This window comes from Xenopus tropicalis, chromosome 7 (assembly GCF_000004195.4).
Source record: "Xenopus tropicalis strain Nigerian chromosome 7, UCB_Xtro_10.0, whole genome shotgun sequence".
Lineage (NCBI taxonomy): Eukaryota > Metazoa > Chordata > Amphibia > Anura > Pipidae > Xenopus > Xenopus tropicalis.
The window spans coordinates 129437148-129452711 of NC_030683.2; the positions used below are offsets into that span (position 1 = coordinate 129437148).

The 15564-nt window shown below is 44.3% G+C and overlaps 1 protein-coding gene across 1 annotated transcript in view; it reads left to right on the forward strand.

Annotated features, from left to right (window-relative positions):
* atp4a (ATPase H+/K+ transporting subunit alpha) overlaps positions 1 to 13036 on the forward strand; it is a 21234-nt gene extending 8198 nt beyond the window's left edge. Inside the window, exons 5-23 of the mRNA XM_031906369.1 lie at positions 435 to 548; positions 828 to 962; positions 2507 to 2624; positions 2800 to 3068; positions 3243 to 3441; positions 5019 to 5128; positions 5566 to 5700; positions 5812 to 6004; positions 6376 to 6551; positions 6759 to 6895; positions 7500 to 7650; positions 7743 to 7911; positions 8110 to 8264; positions 8780 to 8903; positions 9445 to 9590; positions 11237 to 11370; positions 11496 to 11597; positions 12011 to 12102; positions 12591 to 13036. Of these exons, the coding sequence (XP_031762229.1) occupies positions 435 to 548; positions 828 to 962; positions 2507 to 2624; positions 2800 to 3068; positions 3243 to 3441; positions 5019 to 5128; positions 5566 to 5700; positions 5812 to 6004; positions 6376 to 6551; positions 6759 to 6895; positions 7500 to 7650; positions 7743 to 7911; positions 8110 to 8264; positions 8780 to 8903; positions 9445 to 9590; positions 11237 to 11370; positions 11496 to 11597; positions 12011 to 12102; positions 12591 to 12619 (2688 nt within the window). The 3' untranslated portion in view covers positions 12620 to 13036. The remainder of the gene's footprint in view (positions 1 to 434; positions 549 to 827; positions 963 to 2506; positions 2625 to 2799; positions 3069 to 3242; positions 3442 to 5018; positions 5129 to 5565; positions 5701 to 5811; positions 6005 to 6375; positions 6552 to 6758; positions 6896 to 7499; positions 7651 to 7742; positions 7912 to 8109; positions 8265 to 8779; positions 8904 to 9444; positions 9591 to 11236; positions 11371 to 11495; positions 11598 to 12010; positions 12103 to 12590) is intronic.
* The last annotated feature ends 2528 nt before the right edge of the window (positions 13037 to 15564 follow it).

Consider the following 15564-nt stretch of genomic DNA (forward strand, 5'->3'; position numbering starts at 1 on the left):
CCCAGCAGCCTCTGCTCTCTCACACGGCTATAAACTCCCAGCAGCCTCTGCTCTCTCACACACCTATAAACTCCCAGCAGCCTCTGCTCTCTCACACACCTATAAACTCCCAGCAGCCTCTGCTCTCTCACACACCTATAAACTCCCAGCAACCTCTGCTCTCTCACAGCTATAAACTCCCAGCAGCCTCTGCTCTCTCACAGCTATAAACTCACAGCAACCTCTGCTCTCTCACAGCTATAAACTCCCAGCAGCCTCTGCTCTCTCACAGCTATAAACTCCCAGCAGCCTCTGCTCTCTCACAGCTATAAACTCCCAGCAGCCTCTGCTCTCTCACAGCTATAAACTCCCAGCAGCCTCTGCTCTCTCACACAGCTATAAACTCCTCACAGCTATATTCTCTTACCCTAACAGTCTGCATATTTCATTTCCAGCTGTATTTGGCCATTACTCTCATTGCTGTTGTGGTTGTCACCGGATGCTTTGGGTATTACCAGGAATTCAAGAGCACCAACATCATTGCCAGCTTCAAGAACCTTGTCCCGCAGGTAACGAGCCACAATAATAACTCAGAACAATCAAAATAAATTGGTAATATCAATGCACTGTATCAGAGTAATCAGATTTTATACAAACATAACCGCCAATGGTTGTTTTAAGTATGACAGTAGCACTGCGCCCCCTAGTGGGCAAAAGTAAATAAGATATACCAGTATATGACACAAGTGACATCACTAAACATTATAATTAAATTTTATATTCTTCGGATCTCTACAAAAGCCCCTAAGCTTCTTTCCCATCTAACATTTTGTTCTTTTGGATCTCAGCAAGCTACTGTGCTGCGTGATGGAGAGAAATTCCAGATTAATGCCAACCAACTGGTGGTGGGAGACCTGGTAGAAATTAAGGGAGGAGACCGTGTTCCTGCTGATATCAGGATTATAACATCACAAGGATGCAAGGTACAGTCGGCTCCCTGAGTAATTGTCCTGTAGGTAACGCTTTGTCTCCAAATCCTCCATCACATAATGGGAAAATACATGGAGATAGGATCTGTGCCACTGTGACAGAATGCTCTGTTATACAGATAGCTAGAATCTCAGCCATAAAGCAGGGCAGGACTGCTGCTTACAATGGGGGGATCAGATAGGATCTGTGCCACTGTGACAGAATGCTCTGTTATACAGATAGCTAGAATCTCAGCCATAAAGCAGGGCAGGACTGCTGCTTACAATGGGGGGATCAGATAGGATCTGTGCCACTGTGACAGAATGCTCTGTTATACAGATAGCTAGAATCTCAGCCATAAAGCAGGGCAGGACTGCTGCTTACAATGGGGGGATCAGATAGGATCTGTGCCACTGTGACAGAATGCTCTGTTATACAGATAGCTAGAATCTCAGCCATAAAGCAGGGCAGGACTGCTGCTTACAATGGGGGGATCAGATAGGATCTGTGCCACTGTGACAGAATGCTCTGTTATACAGATAGCTAGAATCTCAGCCATAAAGCAGGGCAGGACTGCTGCTTACAATGGGGGGATCAGATAGGATCTGTGCCACTGTGACAGAATGCTCTGTTATACAGATAGCTAGAATCTCAGCCATAAAGCAGGGCAGGACTGCTGCTTACAATGGGGGGATCAGATAGGATCTGTGCCACTGTGACAGAATGCTCTGTTATACAGATAGCTAGAATCTCAGCCATAAAGCAGGGCAGGACTGCTGCTTACAATGGGGGGGATAGGATCTGTGCCACTGTGACAGAATGCTCTGTTATACAGATAGCTAGAATCTCAGCCATAAAGCAGGGCAGGACTGCTGCTTACAATGGGGGGATCAGATAGGATCTGTGCCACTGTGACAGAATGCTCTGTTATACAGATAGCTAGAATCTCAGCCATAAAGCAGGGCAGGACTGCTGCTTACAATGGGGGGATCAGATAGGATCTGTGCCAATGTGACAGAATGCTCTGTTATACAGATAGCTAGAATCTCAGCCATAAAGCAGGGCAGGACTGCTGCTTACAATGGGGGGATCAGATAGGATCTGTGCCAATGTGACAGAATGCTCTGTTATACAGATAGCTAGAATCTCAGCCATAAAGCAGGGCAGGACTGCTGCTTACAATGGGGGGATCAGATAGGATCTGTGCCACTGTGACAGAATGCTCTGTTATACAGATAGCTAGAATCTCAGCCATAAAGCAGGGCAGGACTGCTGCTTACAATGGGGGGATCAGATAGGATCTGTGCCACTGTGACAGAATGCTCTGTTATACAGATAGCTAGAATCTCAGCCATAAAGCAGGGCAGGACTGCTGCTTACAATGGGGGGATCAGATAGGATCTGTGCCACTGTGACAGAATGCTCTGTTATACAGATAGCTAGAATCTCAGCCACAAAGCAGGGCAGAACTGCTGCTAACAATGGCTTCCTATTCCCTTATTCAGTATTTAAATACAATATACTTTCCCTAATGCCATGTCTCTGTACATACATTTAGGTAGACAACTCCTCTCTGACAGGGGAGTCCGAGCCCCAGACCCGATCCCCAGAATATACTCACGAGAGCCCCCTGGAGACAAGAAACATTGCGTTCTTTTCCACCATGTGTTTAGAGGGTAAGTAAATCAGCTGGGAGTTATATACCAAGCATGCTGTGGGCTGTACTGGTAAAGGGACCGCTATGGGCAAGTTTGGTTGACATTCCCTGTTCTAAGATGCTCTATGGTGACACAGAATGTTCCAGGCCCAAGGCCTTCCCCTTTAATTAACTCTATACTATCTGCAACCCAGGGACTGCCACAGGGGTCATTATCAACACAGGAGACCGCACCATCATTGGACGAATTGCCAGTCTGGCATCTGGTGTGGGCAATGAGAAGACCCCCATCGCTATTGAGATTGAGCACTTTGTGGACATCATTGCTGGACTCGCCATCTTCTTCGGGGCTACCTTTTTTGTCGTTGCCATGGTGATTGGTTATCCATTCCTGAGGGCCATGGTGTTCTTTATGGCTATTGTGGTAGCTTATGTCCCAGAGGGTCTACTGGCTACCGTCACGGTAAGGCTTCCAGTCCCATCACTCAACATAGTCACTGTGGGTTTGCTAGGAGGCCATATTCATTAATTCTACTTGAGGTTCTTTGTTGAGGTTCTCTGATAGTTGAGACCCCATAAAATATTAGTAAGTTGGGCCAAGTCTGTCTCTCTCATACCTGGCTTGTTGCCCCGGCAGGTGTGTCTGTCACTGACTGCCAAGCGCCTGGCCAGGAAGAACTGCGTAGTCAAGAACTTGGAAGCTGTGGAAACCTTGGGTTCAACATCTGTCATCTGTTCCGACAAGACTGGGACTTTGACTCAGAACCGGATGACTGTCTCCCACTTGTGGTTCGACAACCAGATCCACTCAGCCGACACCACTGAAGATCAATCAGGTGAAGCCGAGGGTGTCTGTTGGGCACTAATGGTCCATATAATGTCTTGGTTTCCCAAGGGTACATAGTTGAAGATTTACTCGCCCTATGGAAATGCTTGGATAGGAGGTGTCAAACATCTGATCTACTATTTGTTCTTCATTGAGAAGATGAATCCTATGAGGACGAGGGTGGAAGATTAAAGAATAAGTTGTTAGAGAAGTTCCTTGCACTATTCCCTGTTTGGTCTTCATAAGTGATGGTTCCTTAGGGTTAGGATAAGGGTTAAGATTAGGGTTAGGTTTAAGATTAGGGTTAGGGTAAGGTTTAGGGATAGGATTAGGGTTAGGATAAGGGTTAAGATTAGGGTTAAGATTAGGGTTAGGGTAGGGTTTAGGGATGGGATTAGGGTTAGGATAAGGGCTAAGTTTAGGGTTAGGGTTAAGAGTAGGGTTAGGATAATGTTTAGGGATAGGATTAGGGTTAGGGATAGGGTTAAGATTAGGGTAAGGTTTAGGGATCTCATTAGGGTTAGTGTTAAAATAAGGGCTAGGGTTAAGATTAGGGTTAGGGTATGGGTTAGGGTTAAGATTAGGGTAAGGTTTAGGGATAGGATTAGGGTTAGGGATAGGGTTAAGATTAGGGTAAGGTTTAGGGATCTCATTAGGGTTAGTGTTAAGATAAGGGCTAGGGTTAAGATTAGGGTTAGGGTATGGGTTAGGGTTAAGATTAGGGTAAGGTTTAGGGATAGGATTAGGGATAGGGTTAAGATTAGGGTAAGGTTTAGGGATAGGATTAGGGTTAGGGATAGGGTTAAGATTAGGGTAAAGTTTAGGGATAGGATTAGGGATAGGGTTAAGATTAGGGTAAGGTTTAGGGATAGGATTAGGGTTAGGGATAGGGATAGGATTAGGGTTAGGGATAGGGATAGGATTAGGGTTAGGGATAGGGTTAAGATTAGGGTAAAGTTTAGGGATAGGATTAGGGTTAGGGATAGGGTTAAGATTAGGGTAAGGTTTAGGGATAGGATTAGGGTTAGGGATAGGGTTAAGATTAGGGTAAGGTTTAGGGATAGGATTAGGGTTAGGGATAGGGTTAAGATAAGGGTAAGGTTTAGGGATAGGATTAGGGTTAGGGATAGGGTTAAGATTAGGGTAAGGTTTAGGGATAGGATTAGGGTTAGGGATAGGGTTAAGATTAGGGTAAGGTTTAGGGATAGGATTAGGGTTAGTGTTAAGATAAGGGCTAGGGTTAAGATTAGGGTTAGTGTATGGGTTAGGGTTAAGATTAGGGTAAGGTTTAGGGATAGGATTAGGGTTAGTGTTAAGATAAGGGCTAGGGTTAAGATTAGGGTTAGTGTATGGGTTAGGGTTAAGATTAGGGTAAGGTTTAGGGATAGGATTAGGGTTAGGATTAAGGATAGTGTTCAGATAAGGGATAGGGTTAGGATTAGCGTTAGTCTGGTATCAGATTTTACCACCAACGTGGGATATTTTTCACATCCATCATGTTTTTTGAGTATAAACATGGTATGATTTCAATTGTATCCGTACCATTAATATGATTGTATTTAAAAATGTATATATTTTTCTTTTCAGGTCAAAGTTTTGATCAGACCTCAGACACATGGAGAGCCCTGAGTAAGGTGACAAGTCTCTGCAACAGAGCGTGCTTCAAATCCGGACAGGACGGAGTCCCAATTCCAAAGGTAAGGCAACCGGAAAGCAAATGGTTTTCCAATATTAGTTGTGCAGTTGGGTAGAATCGCGGGATTGGGTTTGGCCAGAACCAAAGGAACCAACCAGATTCAAATCTTAATCATCTTTGGCCACTACAGTAAGCCCCTGGCCAATCAAAATGCCATACCCTGAGGTCAACACAATGTAAAACATTCTATAATTTGGCACTAATTTGGACCAAGTCCAACCTGCTGCCTAATCTCTGGATATGATTGGACTCAGGGGGTGGTTCCTACAGGGTTTTATAGAAAGATCCCAAGACAAAGTCTTTAGGTTATACATTACAGTAATTCATCCAGTTATTCACTGGTTTCCATTTTGATTGCTCTGTAGTTTATGGAGCTATTGAACTGTATGCCTTCAGACACTTGATTAGTGAGCATTAACAAGTCATATGATCCCACAGAGAATTGTGATTGGAGATGCTTCCGAGACGGCTCTCCTGAAGTTCTCGGAGCTCACAGTTGGCAACGTCATGGAGTACAGAGACCGATTCAAGAAGGCGACAGAGTTGCCCTTCAACTCAACCAACAAATTCCAAGTAAGTCACGTTTCCACAAGTTCTAGAAACCTTCCTTTTAACCAGTAAATGATGAGGTGGCAGTTCAGCCAGAGGTTTGACTACAACAGCTTACCTTGTGTTCCTCCACAGTTGTCTATTCATGAGCTGCAGGATCCATTAGATCTCCGTTATCTGCTGGTGATGAAGGGAGCTCCAGAACGTATCCTAGAACGATGTTCTACCATCATGATCAAAGGGCAGGAACTGCCTCTGGATGAGCAGTGGAAGGAGGCTTTCCAGACCGCTTACATGGACCTGGGAGGCCTGGGAGAAAGAGTGTTGGGTAAGGAGGGTAACTGTAGGAAGTATCTAACCCTAATGAAATGCAGATTTGACTTTGATGGGTCAGGAGAGATGTTCAGACATATAGTGAGGAGTAAAGGTGCCCATTCAGTAATAGTGGCTACCAAAGAGAGCTGATCATTCCATGTATGGGACTAAAATGATCACCTTTGAGATACATACCTTACTGGGGTTGGTACAGATATTGGTCCAGCTTGATGGACAGATCGACCTGCACAGGTTTATATTTGACCACTGCAGAGGTCTCCTTCATCTCCCTGAATCACCACCCTTGATCAGACCTATCACTTCTGTGGCCCAGTTTGGAACAACGTTTTATCCTATGACTCAATAAACCGCCATTTATTTTAGGTTTCTGCCACCTGTATCTGAACGAGAAGGAATATCCCAGAGGTTTTAGCTTTGACACCGAAGAAATGAATTTCCCCACAAGCGGCTTGTGCTTTGCCGGATTGATTTCCATGATTGACCCTCCCCGTGCCACTGTGCCCGATGCTGTCATGAAGTGCCGGACTGCCGGAATCAGGGTATGCCAAGGGTGAATCTTATTGGCTAACATTACCTAACTGTCATCTGTAGATACCTGTATGAACTTGAGGCTCTCTAGAGTAGACCTGCTAGTGGGGCAACTTATTTCTTTCTTAACTTTGACCTTGGTGTCCTTCCTTTGGATCAGTTCTTCCCTGCTCTGCCCCAGTATAAAAGGATTTTTCATTGGATTGTCTATTCCTCAGGTGATCATGGTTACTGGAGACCATCCAATCACAGCCAAAGCTATTGCTGCAAGTGTGGGTATCATCTCTGAGGGTAGCGAGACAGTGGAGGACATTGCAGCCCGTCTACGCATTCCTGTGGAGCAAGTTAACAAACGGTATTGGCATTAAATATTGGTGAATTGAAGGTCCCTAGGGATGGTTACATACCTGTAGGATTGGCGTAGAGCTCTGGGGGGGGTAACTTAGGATAGTAATGCTATAGTAGCTGGGGGCATGCAGGTGTTACTTGGCTTTAGCCTTTCCATAAGAAGGACAACCATGCAAATAGTCATGGTGGGTCCATGGTGTAACCAGCAATGTGGCCAGTCAAGTAGGCTTTGGGCAAGAGTCCAACTAGATCAGGGTAAAGCCACAATTGGCAGTTTGGTGGAACCAAATGGTATTGGCATTAAATACTGGTGAAATGAAGGTCCCTAGGAATGGTTACATACCTGCAGGATTGACGTAGGGCTCTAGGGGGGTTACTGAGGATAGTAATGCTATAGTAGATGGGGGAATGCAGGTGTTACTTGGCTTAAGCCCTTCCACAAGAAGGACAACCCTGTGAATAGTCATGGTGGGTCCATGGTGTAACCAGCAATGTGGCCAGTCAAGTAGGCTTTGGGCAAGAGTCCAACTAGATCAAGGTAAAGCCACAATTGGCAGTTTGGTGGAACCAATGTACATGTTCCTCAAGTGACTGTATGTGTCTCTCTGCAGTGATGCCCGCGCCTGTGTCATCAATGGTGGCCAGTTGAAGGACATGACCAGCGAGGAACTGGTAGAAGCTCTTAAACTGCATCCTGAGATGGTGTTTGCCCGAACCTCCCCTCAGCAGAAACTGATCATCGTGGAGAGTTGCCAGAAATTGGTACAAACATAAAATAATAAATAAACAGAAGATCTGCAGGAACATGATTTAAGATGCATTGGTAGAAACTTACCTCCTCATTCTTTGCTTAGGGAGCCATTGTGGCAGTCACTGGTGATGGTGTCAACGACTCTCCTGCCTTAAAGAAGGCTGACATTGGCGTGGCTATGGGCATCGCCGGATCTGATGCCGCCAAGAACGCAGCTGATATGATTCTGCTGGATGATAACTTTGCCTCCATTGTGACTGGGGTGGAACAAGGTGAGGTTTGGAATTCTGGGAACCCATCTAGGCTTGATCTACGTTATAAAGCAAGATGGTCAAACTCGTAGTCCCGTAGTTGCTCCCATTGACCACTAGATGCATCAGAGGATGATGAGAGATGTGGTTCAATGAAGTCAAAGTTTCTCCTAGACTATTGACCCATACACATAAATGACCTGTGTCCTTGCCTCCCAGGGCGTCTCATCTTTGACAACCTGAAGAAGTCCATTGCATACACCCTGACCAAGAACATCCCAGAACTGGCCCCATATCTCATCTACATCACAGCGAGTGTCCCTCTACCCCTGGGGTGCATCACCATCCTTTTCATCGAGCTGTGCACAGACATTGTGAGTAAAGAAACATGGTAACATAGTAAGTTAGGTTGAAAAAAGACGGACGTCCATCATGTTCAACCATAAAACAACAGGAAGGCTCTCTCCAGTGTTACACGTTGACTTCAGCTGAGTAGTTCAATGGTTTCCATTCCCTCTTCATCCCAATATACGTAGGTCCTAAGGCCTATACCATTGGAGATATATCCTCCACTGGCGTAGGATGAAGGAAGAGATCCTAATTTTCATCCATTTTTTGTGTTACAAATAGAGTATACTTGCCCTTTAATTAAGTATATGGAGTCATTCCTCAAAATCCCTTCTCTCGAGATAATTGGCTTATAGTGACACTGTCTGGAGAAGGAATTGCGGATCTATTGGGTGTGTAAATCTTCTCCCAAGCTGTTGTTCTATTAATCCCTTCACCACAGGAGGGGCTGTAGAACATTAATCTGCCACCCTACTAAGCAAATGGTCAACCGTTGGTGATGACCTGGGAGTATATGTTATGTTTATCTCTCTCCATCTAGTTCCCTTCAGTCTCCCTGGCCTACGAGAGGGCAGAAAGTGACATTATGCACCTTAAGCCAAGGAATCCCCGCCGCGACCGTCTGGTGAATGAAGCTCTGGCTGTCTATTCCTACTTCCAAGTCGGTAGGTGGCAAGGCATGCTGGGAAGAATAATCTGGCTCAATGCACTCTTAGAAACTGTCCAGTAGGAGACCAAGGTTCCTTTACCATGAAGCCAAATTCTCAGTGTGCACTGCTCTTCTGGACCAATCTATGAGATCTTATTGATGTCCTGCTGGTTCCAAGGTGGACATATCAAACCTCTGATCTGTTGCTTAGACCAGGGAAATCACTAAATGACACTCAAGTGTTGGTGGTGGTGGGGAACCAATGGCCTGTCAGACCAGTAATACCATTGTGACCTCATTGGTGACCCAAGGATCAAATATTCTTGTCAGCCCAATTTGTCCCACCACATGGTCTACAGAGCAGAAGTATGGGGCTCTCAGCCTCAAGGCCCCTTGTGTGTTTGGCCCTATAAAATATCAGCATTCCTCAAGTGGTGTATGAAACCATATACATGTCTATTCCACCAAAACACCAAATGATATTCCCCTGGTGCTCCCCTGAGGGTGGTTGAACCACAACTCAGCTCCATCCAGAATAACTGTCCCACTTTGTGCAGGTATCATCCAGTCCTTCGCTGGTTTTGTGGATTATTTTACTGTGATGGCCCAAGAAGGCTGGTTTCCTGCATACGTCCTGGGCCTTCGTTCTCACTGGGAGAACCAGCATTTACAGGATCTGGAAGACAGTTATGGACAACAGTGGGTAAGTTGAGGGGAAAATCCAAAATATCCAAATGTGGGACCCCCTTGTCAATGTTTCACTTACATCTGCACATGTAAAGTGACTTTAAACTGTACAGACACAAGTGGATATTGGTTATAACCTGGAACGGCCTTCCAAGACCTGGTCTATTGAATGATGTAAATACCAAACCCAAGTGCAGGTTCAGGGGATAACCCAAGTTCTTCAAGTCTATTGAATGATGTAAATACCAAACCCAAGTGCAGGTTCAGAGGATAACCCAAGTTCTTCAAGTCTATTGAATGATGTAAATACCAAACCCATGTGCAAGTTCAGGGGAAACCCAAGTTCTTCAAGTCTATTAAATAATGTACATACCAAACCCAAGTGCAAGTTCAGGGGATAACCTTAGTTCTTCAAGTCTATTGAATGATGTAAATACCAAACCCAAGTGCAGATTCAGAGGATAACCCTAGTTCTTCAAGTCTATTGAATGATGTAAATACCAAACCCAAGTGCAAGTTCAGAGGATAACCCAAGTTCTTCAAGTATATTAAATGATGTAAATACCAAACCCAAGTGCAGGTTCAGGGGATAACCCAAGTTCTTCAAGTCTATTGAATGATGTAAATACCAAACCCAAGTGCAGCTTCAGAGGATAACCCAAGTTCTTCAAGTCTATTGAATGATGTAAATACCAAACCCAAGTGCAGGTTCAGGGGATGACCCAAGTTCTTCAAGTCTATTGAATGATGTAAATACCAAACCCAAGTACAGGTTCAGGGGATAACCCAAGTTCTTCAAGTCTATTGAATGATGTAAATACCAAACCCAAGTGCAGGTTCCGGGGATAACCCAAGTTCTTCAAGTCTATTGAATGATGTAAATACCAAACCCAAGTACAGGTTCAGAGGATAACCCAAGTTCTTCAAGTCTATTGAATTATATAAATACCAAACCCAAGTGCAGGTTCAGGGGATAACCCAAGTTCTTCAAGTCTATTGAATGATGTAAATACCAAACTCAAGTGCAGGTTCAGGGGATAACCCAAGTTCTCCAAGTCTATTGAATGATGTAAATACCAAACCCAAGTGCAGGTTCAGAGGATAACCCAAGTTCTTCAAGTCTATTGAATTATATAAATACCAAACCCAAGTGCAGGTTCAGGGGATAACCCAAGTTCTTCAAGTCTATTGAATGATGTAAATACCAAACCCAAGTGCAGGTCCAGAGGATAACCCAAGTTCTTAAAGTCTATTGAATGATGTAAATACCAAACCCAAGTGCAGGTTCAGGGGATAACCCAAGTTCTTCAAGTCTATTGAATTATATAAATACCAAACCCAAGTGCAGGTTCAGGGGATAACCCAAGTTCTCCAAGTCTATTGAATGATGTAAATACCAAACCCAAGTGCAGGTTCAAAGGATAACCTAAGTTCTTCAAGTCTATGAATGATGCAAATATCAAATTCAAGTGCAGGTTTAGAAGATAACTCAAGTTCCTTTGAATTGCTTACTAGGGGCATCCCAAACACACATTCTGCAGATCTTCAGTTTATTATTGTGTCTCCAACACAATTGCTGTTGGTTGATGTTCTTTGTGTAGACCCATGAAAGTTGAGAATGGGACACAGCAGAGTTTTTGATGTTCTATATTTGCCTTGCAGACCTTCAGCCAGCGTCTGTACCAGCAATACAACTGTTACACCGTCTTCTTCATCAGCATTGAGGTGTGCCAGATCGCAGATGTCCTCATCAGAAAAACCAGACGTCTCTCTGTCTTCCAGCAAGGGTTCTTCAGGTAAATCTCTGCACTCCATCAGCCTTTCACGGTAGCACCTGATTTTTTTCCCTCAACGCCATAAAGCAAACATCTCAGAACTGTAATTACTAACTCACAGCCACCATATTTCCCTTCTATTACAGAAATAAAGTCTTGGTCATTGCCATCGTCTTCCAGTTGTGTCTCGGTAATTTCCTTTGCTACTGTCCCGGGATGCCAAATGTCTTCAACTTTATGCCGATTCGGTGAGTGTTGGGATAAGCTGGACAACCAATAGGAAGGACTTTTTTTCATTTCAGGTCCACCTTAGAGATCCAGTAATTGGTCTTGGACCTCTTGAGTTCCACAAGGAAAACACGGGGGTATCAGATCATTCAGCCATAGTTCCAAGAATATTTGGGGCAGCCAAGATGAACCTTAGGGTTGTATCTAGAAGAACTATCTCCTCAGACTTCACCCAAATTAGACTCCGGGCCCCCCAGTTTGGGAACCACATGCCTACAGAGAAACCATTCCAACCGCACTGTAATACATCATTAATAGGTTATTATTTGGGTCACATGTGCTAGTGGGTGCCAGGGAAGCACTGGATTGGACCCAATGGCCTTGATTATTATTATTATTTATACAAAACTGAATTCTATTTTTCAATTTCCAGATTCCAGTGGTGGCTCGTACCTGTTCCATTTGGCATCTTGATCTTCGTTTATGATGAGATCCGTAAACTGGGAGTACGCCGAAACCCAGGAAGTGAGTCACTTGGGAAGACTAAAAATGATAGGCAATATGGCGGCACATTTATTATACCCCAATTAGAACAAGGAGGTCCAACCTCTGGCCTTCAATTCCCAGCCCCTCCTCCCCCCCCCCCCCACTTCAAACTACTAGGGGTGCTGAGTTCTTGAGCCAAAACCAAAGGGTGCAGGACCTTAAATGCACCAATGCACACTGGGTAGAAGGAAAAGCAGGAATCTGTAGCTTGTTAGAATGAAAAAGATGCGATTTATGAACAAAATGTAGAAGCAGAAATATACCCAGCATGCCATTCATCAACAACATGCGCCAGGTGTTTGCATACCATTACCCACAATTCCAGTGTTCAGATTACTGCTCTCCATCCTCAGTTTTACATGTTCTGTTATTAAATGAATGCTCCCCTTATTATTATTACTATTATGTACATGTAACACTGTGGGTACGGACACATCTGACAACAAAACCCCCTTTTCTCTCCCCAGGTTGGTACGACAAGGAGTTGTATTATTAAACCGATTTCTCCAGCCAATCGCTGCCCCCCGTGCAGCTCAGGACACACTCATTCTCTTCCATTTGTGCCAAGATAACGGAGCCAAACTTTCTGAATGATCAACAATGTTTGTGTAAATACATGGGAAATATTGATTCTAGATACGGTCCAGTCTGTGTGTCTCTCCCTATATTATATTATACACTGTGCAGACTGGGCCTGCTGCTGCCATACTGATGTAGCCTAAGCCTTATTAGCTAATGACACAGGCTTTTGTATGAGGATAATCAGTTCAGAAAGGGTTTGTTTATCCATTTAAACCTTAACCAAAGCCCAGTTTGTGATGCCGAGTATCTCTGGACAAGGAGACAGGACAGGAGCCTACGCTCTTCATATAATGTATGTGAGCTATTCTAATAAATTATTACATGAAAATCAGAATGTTGTGGGGTTTTTTTCTTCACTGATGTTAATGGGCAAACTTAGGGGGCTGTTCCTGCTGAATTGTGCTTAGTACAGGGGAATCCCTATGTGCCATAGTTTTATGGTATCTCTCTGTACAGGCTATGGGCAAACTTAGGGGGCTGTTCCTGCTGAATTGTGCTTAGTACAGGGGAATCCCTATGTGCCATAGTTTTATGGTATCTCTCTGTACAGGCTATGGGCAAACTTAGGGGGCTGTTCCTGCTGAATTGTGCTTAGTACAGGGGGATCCCTATGTGCCATAGTTTTATGGTATCTCTCTGTACAGGCTATGGGCAAACTTAGGGGGCTGTTCCTGCTGAATTGTGCTTAGTACAGGGGGATCCCTATGTGCCATAGTTTTATGGTATCTCTCTGTACAGGCTATGGGCAAACTTAGGGGGCTGTTCCTGCTGAATTGTGCTTAGTACAGGGGAATCCCTATGTGCCATAGTTTCATGGTATCTCTCTGTACAGGCTATGGGTAAACTTAGGGGGCTGTTCCTGCTGAATTGTGCTTAGTACAGGGGAATCCCTATGTGCCATAGTTTTATGGTATCTCTCTGTACAGGCTATGGGAAAACTTAGGGGGCTGTTCCTGCTGAATTGTGCTTAGTACAGGGGAATCCCTATGTGCCATAGTTTTATGGTATCTCTCTGTACAGGCTATGGGAAAACTTAGGGGGCTGTTCCTGCTGAATTGTGCTTAGTACAAGGGAATCCCTGTGTGCCATAGTTTTATGGTATCTCTCTGTACAGTCTATGGGCAAACTTAGGGGGCTGTTCCTGCTGAATTGTGCTTAGTACAGGGGAATCCCTATGTGCCATAGTTTTATGGTATCTCTCTGTACAGGCTATGGGAAAACTTAGGGGGCTGTTCCTGCTGAATTGTGCTTAGTACAGGGGAATCCCTGTGTGCCATAGTTTTATGGTATCTCTCTGTACAGTCTATGGGCAAACTTAGGGGGCTGTTCCTGCTGAATTGTGCTTAGTACAGGGGAATCCCTGTGTGCCATAGTTTTATGGTATCTCTCTGTACAGTCTATGGGCAAACTTAGGGGGCTGTTCCTGCTGAATTGTGCTTAGTACAGGGGGATCCCTATGTGCCATAGTTTTATGGTATCTCTCTGTACAGGCTATGGGCAAACTTAGGGGGCTGTTCCTGCTGAATTGTGCTTAGTACAGGGGGATCCCTATGTGCCATAGTTTTATGGTATCTCTCTGTACAGGCTATGAGCAAACTTAGGGGGCTGTTCCTGCTGAATTGTGCTTAGTACAGGGGAATCCCTATGTGCCATAGTTTCATGGTATCTCTCTGTACAGGCTATGGGCAAACTTAGGGGGCTGTTCCTGCTGAATTGTGCTTAGTACAGGGGAATCCCTATGTGCCATAGTTTATGTATGGTATTTCTCTGTACAGGCTATGAGCAAACTTAGGGGGCTGTTCCTGCTGAATTGTGCTTAGTACAGGGGAATCCCTATGTGCCATAGTTTTATGGTATCTCTCTGTACAGGCTATGAGCAAACTTAGGGGGCTGTTCCTGCTGAATTGTGCTTAGTACAGGGGAATCCCTATGTGCCATAGTTTTATGGTATCTCTCTGTACAGGCTATGAGCAAACTTAGGGGGCTGTTCCTGCTGAATTGTGCTTAGTACAGGGGAATCCCTATGTGCCATAGTTTATGTATGGTATCTCTCTGTACAGGCTATGAGCAAACTTAGGGGGCTGTTCCTGCTGAATTGTGCTTAGTACAGGGGAATCCCTATGTGCCATAGTTTTATGGTATCTCTCTGTACAGGCTATGAGCAAACTTAGGGGGCTGTTCCTGCTGAATTGTGCTTAGTACAGGGGAATCCCTATGTGCCATAGTTTTATGGTATCTCTCTGTACAGGCTATGAGCAAACTTAGGGGGCTGTTCCTGCTGAATTGTGCTTAGTACAGGGGAATCCCTATGTGCCATAGTTTTATGGCATCTCTTGAACAAAGTTAGAGAGTGGGGCAGGTTTTCCGCAGGTAATTAATAACTCACAAAGATGAGAAGTTTCAGACCCACACACATGTATAGGACCTGTAATCCAGAATGTTCAGAACTAGGATCTCCATAAAGGGGTGGGTCACTTTCAGGTTAATTTTCAGTATGTTATAGAAAGGACAATTCTTAGCAACTTTTCATTTGGTCTTTATTATTTATTTTTTATAGTTGAATTTATAGTTCTGAATTATTTGCCCTCTTCTTCTGACACTTTTCAGATTTCAAATGGGGGTCTGAAGCCAAAAACTATTACCCTGTGAAGCTACAGAGAAAAGGGAATCATTTAACCATTAAATAAGCCCAATAGGGCTGTTCTGCCCCAATAAGGGGTAATTATATCTTAGTTGGGATCAAGTACAGGTACTGTTTTATTATTACAGAGAAAAGGGAATCATTTAACCATTAAATAAACCCAATAGGGCTGTTCTGCCCCAATAAGGGGTAATTATATCTTAGTTGGGATCAAGTAC